The following is a 17,770-nucleotide window of genomic DNA, read 5'->3' as shown; positions in this document are numbered from 1 at the left end:
TGGGTAGATACGATAAATGAAACTTTTTCAAATATGACAGTTCTGAAATGCTTAAAACATTAAGTGAATTAAATGCCACAATATGCAAATGCTTGCAACTGTATATAACAATTGTTTCATTTAATGATTCAACTTTCAAAACACTAAATGAAACAGTTGTTTCAGAAAATAGTTTCAAAACAATTGAAACACTAAATTAAAGTTTCTTTAATAAATTATTAAATGTTTTAAAATGACATACACACCCCCCAAAAAACGCTAAAGGAAATAATTTGAGATGATTCACTTTTTGTAAATGTTTCATTAAATGAAACAGTTGCTTCAGAAAATGAATGTTTCAAAACAACCGAAAGACTGAATTACACTGTTCCTTTATTAAATTATTCAATGTTTTGGATTGCTGAAAACACTCAGTGAAACAACTTCAGAAATGACTCAGTATTTCAAAATACTCAGTTAGTAAGAAAACAGTTGTTTGAGAAAAGGACTGACTGTTTCAGAAGAAATGAAACACTAAAATAGTTTCAAATTTTGTCATGCTCAAAATGCTTAAGTGAAGCAAGTTCAGAAAATGTCAGTTTCACAGTGCCTTAACTCCAACGGAAGCAAATGCTTCAGAAAGTCAATGACAGTTTCAAAACAAGTGAATACTAAATTAAATAGCTTCTTCATAAAAAATATCTTCAGTTTATGAAAAGCTCAAAACACCAAATTAATCAAAGGCTTCAAAAAATAAGTCAGTCTTTGGAAAACCCTGAAACCATAAAAAACAGTTGTTTCATAAAATGATTTGCTGTTTCAAAATGTACCAAGGTGATTCAAAAAAAAAAAAAAAAAAAAAAAACTCTTTCAAAACTCTTGATGTTTTGAAATGCTAAAAATAATAAATAAATCAATTATGATTTCAAAATGCCTGAAACATTGTAAATGTAATTTAAAACTTGCATCAGGTAATTATTTTCCATTTCCAAAGCATTACACAACTGTTTTGTAAAATGATTCACTATTATCACTTTAAACATTGCATGAAGCAGCAGCTCCAGAAAAAAAAAAGATTCAGTGTTTCAAACCACTGATGGTGACGTTTCGCGGATAGCGCGACCCACAAACACATAAATACAAAAATACATTTCTAAAATGAACATTATCAAACAAAACAAACTATAAAAGGAGATTTTCTGTGTGATGAAGATGATATTAAAGGATTTTGAAAAGATTGTCAGATGTTACACACCAGCGAAGCGGACAGCTGTTATGGATGAAGAGTGCTCATCGAGTGTCTGAACCAGTCTGTAGTCCTCCTCAGCATTCAGGATGTGGATCAGACGATCCCTGCTCGCCGTGGCCAGCAGCTTCAGACCTGATGGGTAGAACATTTACTGTTATTATACTTTGACCACAGAGTTCTGTTCCATAAATGACATGAATGGCAACACACACACTGCGCACCGGTTTCTGGTTTCGTGTACTCCAGGCAGAGGATTTCGGCATCGTGGGCCTCCACTTTCAGAATCTCCTCCATTGCTGCGGAGGTCGTGAATTCTGTTGAATATTTTAGGGGGTTAATTCACCTGATTTTCCTGACTGATGCTTTTTGAAGTGATGTTTCAAACCTCAGCATCCCGTTCGATCTCCAGACGCCAGGTGTTTGCCGTCGGCACTAACACATATGGCTCTGATGCCCGTCCTGTTTTCAGCCGCCTGTCCATCACCCGATTATCTGCATTCACATGCGATGCACAGTCTGGATCAACCAGAGCAGCAGAATTCCCATCTATGTAGATGATCTTCACTAAATCCTGCAGAAGAATGATGGGAAGACAGCTCTCACACGCACACACACGAACAAAACCGTTTTTATTCACAGAACATCAACATGCCTGACGATGAACTCACACAGGTGAGGACGTTTGGAGTCTGGACATATGTTTGTGTCCATTCGTCCATGCGCCACAGTCTGATGGTGTTATCAGCTGAACAGGAGAAGAACATTCCTGATGCGAGATCAGTACCAAATTCTACAGGAACATGTGGGAACATCTGGGGATGGATAAGGGAACATGGTGGGTGTAGGTTCAATATTTAAATACATTAAAAGTTTTTTTTAAGTTATATATTTAGACTTACTATTATCAGTAATGACTGTCTTTGCAGGGGTGGCTCTAGCTTCAGGCAAAAGGTGGGGGGGAGGTTAACGGACCGGGGTGTCCGCCCCCCATAAAATAAAAAAAATAAAAAAATCTAAAGGCTTTTTTTCCCTGCATTTTTAAGGTTAGACAGAACTTTATTAATCCCTTGGGAAGACTCCCTCAGGGAAATTGAGGTTTCCAGCAGCATTGTATAGCAGCACACAGAGTAAGAAGCACACAGAGTATCAAAAGTAGAAGTAAAAACAATTTGCAAAATGTAAATACAAATATAAATACCAGAAATACTGATCGCTACTGGTTTACTGGCTACTACTCTTCCTCTCCTTCCTGTCCCTGTCTTCCTGTTACTCCTCTTCACCCCCGAGTGAGGGGCTGTTATTAGCATATCAACACAAAATCAGTTCCAAGAAAACTGAATATGTGAGATATATTTTTAAATTAATAATAATAATAATAATAATAATAATTTCTTTCTATGTGTAGTGGCCAGTAGAAAACCACACAAACACAGTTGCCAATGATCATGCAATATTAAAATTATAGTAAAACACAATCACTCATATGCTAAATCATGTTTGTCCTTAAAATAGTTTTGAGGTCCTTTGACATCTACTCTGGTGTGACTTATACACTGAAAAATCACATGTAATTGAACCCAACCGTCATATTGATTATCATCAAAGTTGAAATTCATCACGCATTTATTTATTTATGAATATTTATCAGGTCCTCATACTTTTTAAAATAATTTTATGATGTATTAAATGTGCCTAAAACTTTTGCACAGTAAAGTACATATTTTTAAAGATATTTTTTTCTTCGTTCTGAGTCTGACGTGAATTTGATTTTATTGGAAGTCCACCTTGGAGAATATGAGTTAAGTGCATCGGCTGGCAGAGCTGAGGGCCGCCCGGCCATGCCTATGGAAGGGCAATTCTTCCAACCCCTTCAAACAAAACCAGGTAACGCTCATCTAAATCTGTTTGGTAATTTGCAGCTTGTCAAATATGGTCTGGATAATCGAACGCCTGTCTGAAATACATGTTCCGCTCCAATATGCTGTCAAAGACTGTAAAATCTGAGCTCGTGTAGTTTGTTGCTCACCTCCAGGTCCCAGACACAAGCAGCGTGGAAGAGGGCAGAGTGCACCTTCCTCACCCTGCTGACATCTCTCACATCCCACACATACAGACTGTGGTCACCTGTACACACAGCTCAGCCAGTGGCTGATGGGATCATAGGTAACAGCAATGGCGTCTGGATAATGGGCATCCATCCTGGGGGAAAACAGGTGGAAAAATCTTGGAAACTTTGGGAGTGGCACAATTTTAAATGGCGTCATCTGAGACAGGATGCTCTATACATAGAAAGAATATGATCCTGCAGTGGATGAGTGCCAAACCAAAGCCGTGCTACACCTGAGCTTCACCTCACCTGGCCTCAGCGACGGCAGCCACCTCGGAGCCGAGGCAATGCGGCCGCGGGAGAGTGCAGACGAAATGCAGATCATCTGGCCTGAAGACTCGCACCATTCCGTCAGCACAGCCGCAGAAGATCAGGTCCTCAGACAAGCTCAGGGACTGGGCTGTGCCCGTCTGCAAGGCAAGACAAAAAGCTGCGACTGTAGCTGCAGAGCGTTGGAGGATTTGATGCTAAAATTTGAGATTACAGCACAACCTAACGGTTGTCCTTATTGAAGACCTCCAACACATACTGTTCCTTGTCCCTGCTGCTAATTTGTGTAATCCTCTGACATAAGGCAGGAACACGGCCCACACGTGTCAAAACTCCTGGACATTCACCACCGCCACTAACCGCCTGCAGCAAAGTAACCCACTGGACCACAGCTCAGAGATTGACTTTAACACTTAAACTTTGACTTTTAGTAAGACCCTTGTAAAAGCTGATTGGTCCTTGGTGATCCCATGTTTGTCACTAATTATGCTGAGTTATAAATTCCGCCTCTGGAGCCTATCCCGCAAGCACAGGCCATGAGCCAAGGTACACCCTGGACAGGATGCCAGTCTGTCGCGGGGCTCCAACTCAACGTTTTGAATTCAAAAATGTGATTGTTTTTTTGATTCAACTGAACACTTAAACAAAAGCGCAGAAAAACTGCATCAGTCAGTTGCCATCAGTTTGACAAGGCGTGTCTGGAGTCAAGAAAACCGCCACTCACCCGCAGGTCCACCCATTTGTCCAGCATCCGCTTGCTGTTGAACTCACACAACAGGCCCGAAGTTGTAATGCAGTAGGTGGAGTCAGATTTAGAACCCCGCCCACAAGCCACATCGTAGAAAAAGTTATTCTTCAGTTCTCCGAGCAGCCCGGACCGGCCGAGTAGAGGGACCACGGCATCGGCCTGAACACAACAAAGAGGTTTCACGCCCTCAAACGGAAAATTATTTGCTAATGTTTCTTGGTTAATAAAAAAAATTAATGATCTTATTCACCTTGTTGGTCCTGCAGTGATCCAGGTACCAGTACTTGACATGTCTGTTACCCACGGTGACAAAATGGGAGTTGTCCTCAGAGAAAGACACGCCAGTCACCTTACTGGACACCTTATTGGCAGCGACAAGAACATCTTTCTACAAGAGGATGATACAGTTAGAGCTCAAAGGTTTGTTGATAAATTGATATTTTGGTCAAGCTGTCACAGTTTAAACTCAGGTATTCATAGAAAATGTCACATTTTAAACATCAGATTCCCATTTCCAAGGATGTGTTCGCACGTTTAATCTTTTGTTAACAATGGACACAGTTTGTAAAATCAAATTTTTAAACGCTTGCTTTTTATTACTATTATTGTTAAGTCAAATTTTTTTTAATTTAAAAAGCTATATTAAATGGAAAGGTAATACACACACACTCGTTTTCAACCGCTTATCTAAGATTGGGTCGTGGGGGGTGGAGCCTATCCCAGCAGTCATAGAGCATGAGGCGGGGTACACCCTGAACTAGATGCCAGTCTGTCAGAGGGCCAACTATAAATATAATGTTCAAGCTAAATGTTCAGAAAAATATTCTTACTTAACATCAACAATCAACACACACATACATATGTATATATTCACATTTATATTTAACATTTATGTTTACATTTACTAGAAATACTTAAAATCTCAGAAAATCTTACAAAATAATAATAATAATAACAATAATAATAATGGCAGCTAAAAAAAAAACAGTTAAAAATTGATAATAATAATGGCAGTTAAAAAATACATAACATTTAGACTGTAACGTAGCTACATTTGAGAAACTGATTTGAGTTATCTAATGAACACTAAAAATACGATTTAATTTAAACCCTTTAAATGACATAAAATGCTGTTCTCAAATATTCTGCATACTTATTTTCAGTTGGTACCAAGTAGCTGTAAATGTAGATCTGACATAAATTGTTTAATAAGAATTAAGATGATTTTTTTTTTTTTTAAATACATCTATAAAAACTGGTTTTAAGTGGTTTTAAACAGTTTGACACACCGGTGAAAGCGGCTACAAGTTAATAAGCTGTTTTTCAAGAAATATTTATGGGCCAAACATGAGAAAATACTCTGGATTTGTATGGTTTTAAACCAGTTTAAATTACTGAAAACCTTTTAATACTGGTTTCAGATGGACTTTAATAAGTTGAATAAGAGAACTTTACCAACTTTACCTTGGTTTGGTTGTCAAAAACCAATTGAAAATCTTAATTTTTTACCCCCACATTAGGCTTTTGTCTTTTCCTGTTCACTGTATTTGAACAAGCAGTATTTTCTGTTACACTCTGAGAAATGTCGATATTGCCTCACTGTGACTGATTCTCGATTTGATTTACTAACCTTAATTTTCCACTTGACAATCCACATTGTGTACTGATATTTATTGTTTCATTTTGTCACAGCAATCGATGGGGGATAACTGGAGGGAAATCATCCGTTTGAAAATAACAGTGAATTTATCAAACGATGACCTCATTGAACTGAACTTGGGATCTGGAAGGTGAAGCAGTATGACAGACACCCCGTAGATGTGTCTGTGTGCCGTCAGTGAGACACGTACCTTCCACGCCCAGTACGTTCACCATCATGTCGTGCTGGTTCCCCACGCTCACGACGTATTTGCTGTTGGAGGAGAAGGCCACGCAGGAGATGCCGTAATTGTGTTTCTGCAGCTCTGCAACCTGCCGTTGTTCCGCCACATCCCATAATCTCACGGTGGGAAGGTGACCACTCTGGTGAGGCACCCAGAAGAAGACATTCCCAATCAGCTACGATTTATTTTTATTAGATCTGTGAACTTTTGTACTTCTGTGATCAGGATGATCGAAATATTGTCAAATGATCACCACAAAACTGTTCAGATGATCAGTTTTTTCAAGAGGAAGATCTCTACATTTGGTCTTAATCAAAATCTGAATTTGTTTGTTTGTTTTTAATCATCGTTCTATTAATGGAATAAAAAATAACTTGTTTCCACATTTTGGTCAATCTATCCAAATATTTTAAGCCAATCACTACAAAATTTTGTGGACATTTTATTTATTTATTTTTAATCAAGTGTAGGAATCCCTATGGATGTCAATCATCCGGATATGGAATCTAGCTCATGTTTTATATTCCCTTTAACAATATCAATCAAGATGTACTTTTCTCCACATTTTGACCAATTTGTCAAAAAGTCTCAAGCCAACAATCTTAATATTTGGTGGAATGTTTGCTTTTATCAAGCACAGGAATAGTACCTTTTTGATTGGTGTTGATCATCTGGTTGTGGATGTGGAATTGAGCAAAATGTAACATTTGTCTACATTTTGATCAATTTCTCACTAAACCTCGAGACAATCTAGACAAACATTGTTGGAATGAGTCACTTTCATGTGAGTAGAAATCCATTAAATTCTTGGAGTTATTCAGGATCTAGATGGGATTCTGGTTCATGTTTGAAGTTATGTTACAGGGTAAACAGAGATGTAATTTTTTGCTCCACATTTTGATTGATCTCTTGAAAAAAAAAAAAATATATTATATTATATATATATATATATATATATATATATATATATATATATATATAAGTCACCATCACTACCACCAACATTTCCATGAATTCCTGAAAATTCAAAGAATTGGTGAAACTGTTAATCTCATCAAGTGGAACACACTACTAAATGTTGGTATTTAACAGTGTGTGGGTTCTGTAATAATTTCTTTTAATTGTTTTTTGCAGATGCAAAATGAGGGACCAAATTTTGACATTTTAATAAAGATACAAAAGCCAGAGCAATGATGAATCCGGTTAGTCACACAAAACATGAACACAAAAACCGTTCCTTATACAGTGTCGTGTGCGAGTTTATCCTGTTACCCAGGTTTGTAAATGTCATCATAATAATGTCATATGTAAAGTATGTTTTTGTTCCTTTCCTCATCTTTATTCTTTGGCGCCTTTGAAGCAGGCAGCCGTCACCTGTCACTTAAACCTCCCAATCCTGCCTCCTAACGGGATTATTCACCCAGACCTCTGCTCGCTGTGTGCGTTCCTGTTTTGTGACCTGCACACGTTCTTCCCTCCGGAGATGAGACGCTCAGCTGCCTATTTGTGCAGCGCTCTTATTTTTAATTGCACAGAATGACCTTTGAAAGGTCAGAGTTTACAGGAAGACAGATGAGGACAGATGATATTCAGGAAAGAAAAAGGTAGAAAAGCTTTGATGAGTCACTGTTCAGTCTGTGGATGTGTGTGAGGGACGATCTTATCACTTCATTCACTCTGAAGTATCTTGGACTCTGCTCAAACTACCAGGAAATCCTCTCACGGAGCCGTGACACGCTCAGCTATGATTACAGAGCAAACAAGAGGAGTGTGTCTCCGTGTCCGCGTCCCTGAACGAGATCAACCCAACAGTAATAATACAGATTGTTCAAAATAACAGCAGCTAGCATACTAGGCCTAACTCCAAGCCAGCCCACAGATGGGTAAAGGGGTGGAGCTTGGGCCACCTCATACTGTACTCTCACGAGCGCCACTAGCTTAGCTTATGGCAAGCTAAAAGTGGACGCTCTCGTTGGAGCGACAACACACAGAATGTGTCTCTTCCCAGATAAATCTTCAGTGCAGCTTCTTGTTCTGACTTCAACATGAAGTTAACACCCAAGTCTTTCATCGCCAACTGTAAACAGTAATCAAAACATTCCAATTGTATCTTCTGAACTCTTCCGCATCAAACGCCATTGTGTCAATGTTTACAATGCGCTTGAGTGATAACAGGCGAAGTTGCTCATAAACTTTAAGTTTCTTAATATTTATTACGGGCACTCTTAAAACTTCAGTTATCTTTATAATTTTATCACTGGTAAATTTTAGAATCATTAGATGATATATACTCATTACTCACAGGAATTATCAGGGAACTACTTTTTGCGCAGGAATTCAACAAGCATGTTGGCCGCAGGCACGTACTAACACAAAATACCCAGAAACTAGCTAGAAGTTCAGCCAAAACGAGAGTGTCCACTTTTAGCTTGCCATAAGCTAAGCTAGTGGGCACTTGTGAGAGTGTGGCTCTCATTTTGGCCGAACAACTATACAGTTTTTGTATATTCTGTGTTCGTATGCGCCCGCAGCTGACATGCTTGATGACTTCCTGCACAAAAACGTAGTTCCCAAACAATACTGTGTTTACAATGACAGTGCATTTTCTCAGGTAACAAAAACATAAGGAGTACATTTTGCACAAGAACTTGTGCATCTCGTGTGTTTTTACGCCTAAATGATATCTCATCTGCAAATTCAGCGCTGGGTCAGGCAAAACTAGTCCGGCGAGCTATCCCAGAATGCCAAAATGTCGCTCCAACGAGCAGGGTGTGTCCACTAGAGGTGGGTGGATCGATCCTAATATCTGATACCAACGCTGGTATCGATACTGAACGATCCTCATGTAAAAAGATCGATACTCAAGCTTTTTTAATTACCCACAGCACTGACTGCTGCGCACGCAGATTCATCAAAGTCTACTCTCTGTCTGTAAGAGCATCACTGCGCAGTGTCACACAACACGGAGCAGCGCACCTATGTATTGTGGTTTGTCAGCCCTCTACCTCGGGAGATTTTGTTTTTAGTTGTGTTGAGTGATAATTAAAAAAAAAAAAATGTTGATTGTGATAATAAAGTATTTGTTGTCACATACAATGTTTGGCAAAATTCTATCCTAGGTCTTTTGGATCCTTTGGATCTATGAAACTTAATATGAAAAAGTATCTGTATCGATATTGGTGATAGTGGGCCTGTATTTACTTGGTATCGGATTGATACCAAAATTCCCGGTATCACCCACCTCTAGTGTCCACCTATCTTAGGTATCTAGCTAAGGCTAGGTCACTTGATTTTGATTGACTGACTATACTTATTTTTGTGGACTGGGTGTTGGTTCATATGCTGTGTTCAGACCTGAGATAAAACAAACAAAAAACAAACAAACCTACTTCCAGAAAAAAGTGCATTCATGAGATTACCTCAGAGACAAGTATGAATCAACCACTTAGCCTATCACAGTAGTGTTAGCTATATCAGTGTGTTTATCTATTATTTTGGCATTTTGTTTTCTTTGCTATTTGTTTTGGTATAAGTAATTACTTTAGTTAAATGATAATATTCTTAGTTTGATATATTTTTTGTCTGTTACTTGTTTGAATGTGCATGTCGAACTGGATTGAACTGGTTTTACCACTTAGAACAAAGAGATTCAGGTTACAATATAAATCATATGTCCCGTTATCGCACAGGTTATGAGCAGGGGGGCGGGATCTCCTCTGAATGCCTACGGGGACCAATAAGGGCCAATAATATTACGAAATAATGTCCACCTTTGTCATGGCCATGTTGTGTTTTATAGAAACTGTTTTAGTTCTGAACGGATGGATCTCCTGCGTGAGAGAAGTTCCTCAGAATCCAGGCCTGTTTTTCCACCGGACTTTGAATAAATTTAAAAGTGTGAATTAGTTTGACTTTATACTTTGTGAGGGACAGTATTACACTAGGAACCGGGGAGGCTTTTATATTTTCATTAATTTATTATATCACGTTGTAGAGATGTGCTTTGAATTTGAGTTTAAGGAAAATAATTTTAGAATTTTTATCATCAGAAGCCTGATTTAATTTTTGTATTTGAAATGGCATAAACAAATTAAGAGGTGTGAAATACCAAGGGGCTGAATACATTTGGAGGGTACTGTATATCACAGATAAACATAGTGACTATATATGACATTTGCAACAAAATTTGAGAAAAAAAAATACAAAATGAGTAGTGATTAAGCAATACACAATAACAGATAAAAAGTACTAGTAATAGATCAATTGAAATACTGTGGCAGCGACCAATCTTGGTTGCAAACAGAGCATTTGTACTCGAGTGGGTTATTAGGAAATGCTGGCTTGTTACAGTTAGTAATATTGTGAAATGCTTTAACTTTGCTGTTGTAACATTATACATTTATGCATATTTAATCTCTGCACTGACAACACAGCAGCTGCAGCACCAAATTTGGAAATCCCAGGCAGGATGGAGACTCACCTCTCCTGTTGCTAAATATTTGCCATCTGGGAGAAGGACAGAGCTGTGATGGTCTTTCTGCAAAGGCGAGAGAAAAACAGAAGGTGGATCAGAGCGGCTCACGTTCAGGCTGATTGGTGCTTTGGAAAGCTTGATGTTCCGGATTTGTGTAATATTCACTTTGAGGTGTTGATGATGGCTGCTGTCTGTTCTTTTTGGGGTCTAGCAACAAACCGCACACCTGCACAAGGAAAAACAGAAAAACATTTTTGCCAGTTAAGCCTTGGTGTATAACGGAATAACTCACAGGAGTCAGCTTTCAGGCTCCTCTCCTGTGGAACCAGCTCCCAATTCAGATCAGGGAGACAGACACCCTCTCTACTTTTAAGATTAGGCTTAAAACTTTCCTTTTTGCTAAAGCTTATAGTTAGGGCTGGATCAGGTGACCCTGAACCATCCCTTAGTTATGCTGCTATAGACTTAGACTGCTGGGGGGTTCCCATGATGCACTGTTTCTTTCTCTTTTTGCTCTGTATGCACCACTCTGCATTTAATTATTAGTGATCGATCTCTGCTCCCCTCCACAGCATGTCTTTTTCCTGGTTCTCTCCCTCAGCCCCAACCAGTCCCAGCAGAAGACTGCCCCTCCCTGAGCCTGGTTCTGCTGGAGGTTTCTTCCTGTTAAAAGGGAGTTTTTCCTTCCCACTGTAGCCAAGTGCTTGCTCACAGGGGGTCGTTTTGACCGTTGGGGTTTTACATAATTATTGTATGGCCTTGACTTACAATATAAAGCGCCTTGGGGCAACTGTTTGTTGTGATTTGGCGCTATATAAAAAAAAATTGATTGATTGATTGAAAGTACTTGAATATGATGTTAATGAATTAGAGAAATGCACAGATATACCCAAACTCCTGCCTGTATCAGTTTGTATGGCTGATAGCATACGGAAAATACTATTTACTTTTCTACCAGACTCAAAAGGTAAAATTCCTTGACATTGCAACACTGAAACTGATATATTCCCCCCCCCCAAGACATTGACCTTCTTTGAATTAATACAGCTTTGCCAGCTTTAAGAGGAACAAAAGAGGCTCAGTGCACCATTTGTGTTGCAGCCTCTAGGAAGCCCGTCTGCCTTTTTTTCCAAACTGGTGTTGCAGCAAAATCCTGCAAACTGTAGCCTGCATAGATTAAATAACATCCACGCTAAGACGTATTGGTGCATCTCTCAAAAAGTCAAATCCCAACATCCGCGAGGACACAATAATAAGAGCTCTTTCATGGAAAACACACTCAGACTGCCTGCATGTGATAAGACAGGTCAAAGGCCAGATGTGTGGAGATAAAAAAGGGCATGATGTCATCACTGTCTCCTCACCCTGCAGGATAGGCCACAAGTCCAGATTTGGGGTCACATGTCAGACCAGTGTTTCCTGAAGCGGTGATGCCGAAGACCTTCTCCAAAGTCACCTGCAGAGAAACAATGTGAAGACGCACCTTAATCACATCTGCGGTGTTTGATAACAAACCCTCAAAGTGGTGAAAAATTGCAGTGCTGTGAGAAATACAATCAATTCATTGATTAAAGACGGGAATAGATGGTTGTGATCAGTCTGAAATAGACCTCTGTGTTGCACTGGTTTTTTGATGCGCTTGTGTGCATCATATTGAAGATAATTTACCAAATACCACAATTATCTTGAGTTTTAAGCACTGTTTTTGTTTTTTGGTTTTCTTTTAACATAGATATGGAACACAAGAAAACAATTTTTAAAAGCCAAAGAAAATCACAATAAGTCTAAAGAGGAGATGCTAGATTGTAATTTAACATTTTAAAGCTTCCTTGCACTTATTTGATTATATTCATGCTTTTTTAATTTCTAAATGTCTTTTATGACTTATCTCGGTATAATGAATAAATACATTTTATTTAAGAACCACTTTCTGGTGCATATTTCAAAATGTTTTTCCAATTACACATACCCACTTCCAGAGATAAAAGCATAATAAAACCCAAATGGATTTAAAAAAAAAAAAAACATATATAAAATAATCAATTTAAAATCAGTAATTCTTAATTTTACAAGTCAACCCCAAAAATTCAATCAAACCGAATCAACCACAGTCACAATAAGTTTAAAGAGGAGATGCTAGAGTGTAATTTAACATTTTTAAGCTTCCTTGCACTTGTTTGATTATATTCATGCTTTTTTTAATTTCTAAATGACTTTTATGACTGTAATCTTGGTATAAATGAATAAATACATTTTATTTAAGAACCACTTTCTGGTGCATATTATACATTTCAAAATGTTTTTCCAATTAAACATACCCACTTCCAGATAAAAGCAAATAAAACTCAATGGATTTAAAAAAAACATTAATACATATAATATATCCACTTAAAATCAGTAATTCCCAATTTTACAACAGTCAACCCCCAAAAATTCATCAAATCGAATCAACCACAGTCACAATAAGTTTAAAGAGGAGATGCTAGAGTGTAATTTAACATTTTTAAGCTTCCTTGCACTTGTTTGATTATATTCGTGTTTTTTTTAATTTCTAAATGACTTTATGACTTATCTTGGTATAAATGAATAAATAATTTTATTTAAGAACCACTTTTTGGTGCATATTATACATTTCAAAATGTTTTTCCAATTAAACATATCCACTTCCAGAGATAAAAGCATAATAAAACTCAAATGGATTTAAAAAACATATACATAAAATAATCAATTTATAATCAGTAATTCTCAATTTTACAACAGTCAACCCCAAACATTCAAACCGAATCAACCACCGTTGATTATGATTATTTATTAGTGTTCCATTTTACTGTACATTATAGTTTTAGTTGGCTTCAGTGTTAAATAAATAAAAGTAAATCTAAAGTGGGCAGGGCAACACCACACCCACATTTGAAAGTATCAGGCATGTAGAGAAACAATCAGTTTCTTTCACAATAAAATATTTGGTTCCTTAAAAGCAGCCATTTGTATGCTTTTAGCACTGGGCTGCAAATTTGACCTTGATGTCTGACCTTTGTCACTGACCAATCATAACCAAAAGCAAGACACTTATCATCCAGAGTCCTTAATGCTTCTGCCAATTGGTGTAAGCGTTGATATCTTGTTCACATACATGCACGCTTTATCACAGCTACTTAAACAGAAATTAATGGAGATGACAAACATGTAGAGCTCTAGTGACATTCTAATAATTACATCTGCAAAGTAAGCTACGTTTTGACCTGCACATATTTGCTAGTTTGTCACCACTTCAATCAGATTTTTCAAAAACTTTGACAAGAGGAAGTGCACAAAGAAACCAGAGCAGATCCAGATAAAGCGGTTGCAATTCTCTTATTTTTAATTCATAACAATATTTTTGCTAAAATATTTCATTTGGCTCATAAGTGCTTCTGACATTTCAAGGATTGTTCATATTCTCTACTGACAACTCTAAATTACTCACTTTCTAAGGCAGAATAATAAGTCAGATGAATAAATTAAAATTATAACTTTCAAAAATAATTGAGAGCATTGAAGTTGTTTGGCAAGTTTTACAAATGGATTTGTACCTAGATTTCACTGGGTCTGAATTGTACATTGTAGCCAAGATTAACCGAAAGACATCATAGAGCGTAAGTATTTGGACAGCAACAAATTTACAAAATCAAACGAGTGTCTTAGACTTCAGCAGGAGCAATCATTAAGAAATACAAACAGTATAGTGAATGTCTGGAGTGGGCAGCTCTCAAAAACTGTGATTGTGCAAGGAGGTGAGTGAGGGAAGCCACCAAGTCAGCAACAGCAACTCTGAAGAGGTTGTATGCTTTTATCCCTTTGATTTGACAACCTTTATAGTGCAACATTTCTATCATATAAGATTATTACCTTGGTGGCTTCCCTCACTGATATATTTCTTGTACAGCAAAAGAACTGCAAAGTCCAGAACATTTACCATACAAAATATTCAGGAGGTAGTGCTCTAGTGGACAAGCGATGGGCTTGAGATCAGAGGATCCTCAGTTCAAACCCCTATCAGGCTGGAAAACCACTGGGCCTTAGTTGCTCCCGGTGCGTAGTGAGCACCTTACATGGCAGCATCCTGACATCGATGAGTGAATGTGAAGCATCACTGTAAAGCTTTGGGAGCTTCTGATTCGGCTGGAAAGCACGCCAATACCATTTAAGTCCAAGGCACATTGAGTTTGTATTTGCTCATGTATCTCTCCTGACTTCTTAAAATGATTTTTGCATTAATAATCCTTAAAGTTTGTCCAAATACTTGTGTCTTCTGAAATAGAGATTATGTGCAAAATGAGTAATTCCTTGAATGGCTTGAATTAAAGTGGGTAGTCTACCTGAAAAGCACATGATGATTTTAAACTCCATTGTGGTGGCGTCCAGAGGCAAACATACTAAAATTTAACTTATGGACCTGACTGTATGGTTTTACTGCATTCATGTTGCAGTTTTTAAATCGTGCACTGTCAAACATGAGCTATCATACCTTACTGCTCAGATTTTCTTTGCCATTCTTCTTATGTTTGACCCCCGGAGAAGTTAGCAGACTCCTGATGCGACTTTTTATCGTGAATCCATCGCCTGGCATTTTGCCTGCAATCTCCTGAAAAAGTGCACCATCCGCTGTCCCGAGTCGCAGCTTCCAAATGAAGGTGATGATCACACAGATCACAACCACCGAGGGCTTACAAAGTCAGTGATCGTACAGCTCAGACATGTGGACACTAATCTGCTGTAGTCGTCTGCTGGGTTTACCTGCACTGTTTGTTTTTTTTTCCTGAGGTACTGCACTTTTTGTTCTGTGCAGTTTGTGTGGTATATCAAGATTATCTAATAATAAAAAAAAACCTCTATAACACAGCAAGAAAAACTGAAAGACCCTCTGAAGAACACCATCAGATCCCCTGCTAATGTGAAAAATGTTGTCGAGGAGACAGACAACGCCAGTTGTGTGTCAGTAATAACTATGATTGATAGTCACGATGCTGACAGCAGGACACACAGACGGAAAATGAGACAGAAGACGAGCCAAAAGTTGATGACACAAAGAGACAGACTGATGGAGAGGACAAGGAACAGGAAGCCAAACCTGGCTGGGGGTCATATGCTGTTTGTAGGACTGTTCAGCCACCAGGGGGCACTCTTTTGCCACAGCCACCTGTCTTGACTCATTGATACTGGGAATGAATTTTAGAAATGTGCATCAGTTACTGTTATTAGTAAGTGAAATTCAGATTCTGAGAAATATTAATGTTGGTAATGACCTTTGCAATATAGTGCTGATTGATAATTTAATCACTCCACAAAATTTCTGGGGTATTGTTTGTAAATTCCTACACATTCAAGTTAATGGATCAATTCCACATTAAGCCATGAATAAAAGAAAAAAAGACAATCAGTAACTTATTTTTTGTGACACGTAGGCTGAAACTACAATATTTCCACTAAAAATTTTTAATCTAAGAAAAAATATTGTTTACTGTCATGTGTGCGTGTGTGTGTTTGCGCATGCATTTAGCAAAACGTTCATAATTTTTAACTAACAATGCAGTGGATATTTCACTAAGTATGTGTTTACATTTTAAATAACCATTGAACTAATATATTGTTAAATATTTTACTAATCATTTAAATTGGTAGTAAATTAAATATTTAGTTAAACATTTATCTAAATATCTAATTAAATATTGAGCTAAACATTTCATATGTTGTCACAAAATGTTTACTTCAATTTTTTTGTTCAACATTTAGCTAAATAATATTGCCAAAATATTTTGCTAAGCATTTAAACAGATCAACACTAAATGTTTAGTTCACTATTTAAGTAATGTGTACTTAAATATTTCAGTAAACTTATTTTGTTTGTTTTAATTTTGTTAACTGAATATTGTTAAAAAACATATGTAACTAAATAGTTAAATGTTGAACTACTTCGTAATATGTTTAATTAAATATTTAGCTAAAATTCAATGAGCATTTCTTTAAATATTTAGCGAAATGTTTAATATATTTAACAAAATAATTAGAATGCACAATTCTTTTTAAACCCAAATAAACGTTTTTTTTTCCATGAACATTTAAATTTTTAGTATGAAAGACTACAGTTTGTGGCTAAAAAACAGCTACTTATTTTCGCTGTTATTAGCTCACAGTGGAAAACTGAACCATTAATCTGAAAAATTTGAATTTAGAATGGAATTCCATTTAAAAAAAAATAGTCAAATGTTTCAACTACCTTTCAGACAGTGAGCTTCTTTTCTGCTTCACCCGAAAGAACTTGTTAAAGATGGACCCATGTTTAGAGACGGATGTCTGCCCGGCACTGGAGGTAGAAACGGGAGTGACACACGTGTAATGAATGATTTGTGTGTGTGACCCATCTATGGGCTCTCTATCTAACCTGATCTCTTTCCTTGATTTGGTGCAATATCACAACCGGGGTCTACACCTGGAGTCAAAACCCTCGTCGAACCTCCGGAACACCCGGAGTCGGGCTTCACCTCTATACACAGGCTGCGCCGAGGGCTGAGCGGCTGCTTGGAAGCGGGATGCGGGACGGCGGGACGAGCTGGGTCAGATGTGTGCCAGGATTTGGTGATGCAGTGGGACACAGAGGGGTTTGGGAGGGACTGCTGGGTAGAGCGTCGGATAGGAGAGAGGAGAGGAAGGTGGATACAGGTGATGAGGTCAGCACCGGAGGCTCTGCCTCCGGCTCTCCCAATGATGTCCTTCGCTTGGGAAATGAAGGGGAGGAAGACGGGGTGCCTTTTGGGGCAACTTCCCCAAACAGGGAGAATGGCTGCTCTTGGCTGTGGAACTGGCTGTGGGGCTCATGTAGGAGTGCTGAGGCTTTACTGTAGGAACCTCCCACAGCAGGGGCGACTGAGGGGACTGTGGGGACCCGGTGGGAGGCGACGAGACGTGGAGGGGAGACAATCGAGACAAGTCGCGACTGATTGAGAGTTGCCGAGGTCTCTGATGGAACTCCCTTCTGTCACTAGAGGGCAGAGGTGAGCAGAGAGCTGGAGAAAAGGAAAAT

General features: G+C 38.1%; 1 protein-coding gene and 1 pseudogene across 1 annotated transcript in view; both read right to left on the bottom strand.

Moving 5' to 3' along the window:
• The window catches only part of LOC117503394, a 34,385-nt pseudogene extending 19,066 nt beyond the window's left edge, over positions 1-15,319 (bottom strand).
• A 1,807-nt stretch (positions 15,320-17,126) lies between these two features.
• LOC117502777 (mitogen-activated protein kinase-binding protein 1-like) overlaps positions 17,127-17,770 on the bottom strand; it is a 29,827-nt gene continuing 29,183 nt past the window's right edge. The window contains 3 exon segments of the mRNA XM_034161893.1: positions 17,127-17,269; positions 17,272-17,496; positions 17,499-17,753. Coding sequence (XP_034017784.1) covers positions 17,127-17,269; positions 17,272-17,496; positions 17,499-17,753 — 623 coding nt within the window.

Source organism: Thalassophryne amazonica, chromosome 21 (assembly GCF_902500255.1).
Source record: "Thalassophryne amazonica chromosome 21, fThaAma1.1, whole genome shotgun sequence".
Taxonomy (NCBI): Eukaryota; Metazoa; Chordata; class Actinopteri; order Batrachoidiformes; family Batrachoididae; genus Thalassophryne; species Thalassophryne amazonica.
This window is presented reverse-complemented; position numbering and strand designations above follow the sequence as displayed.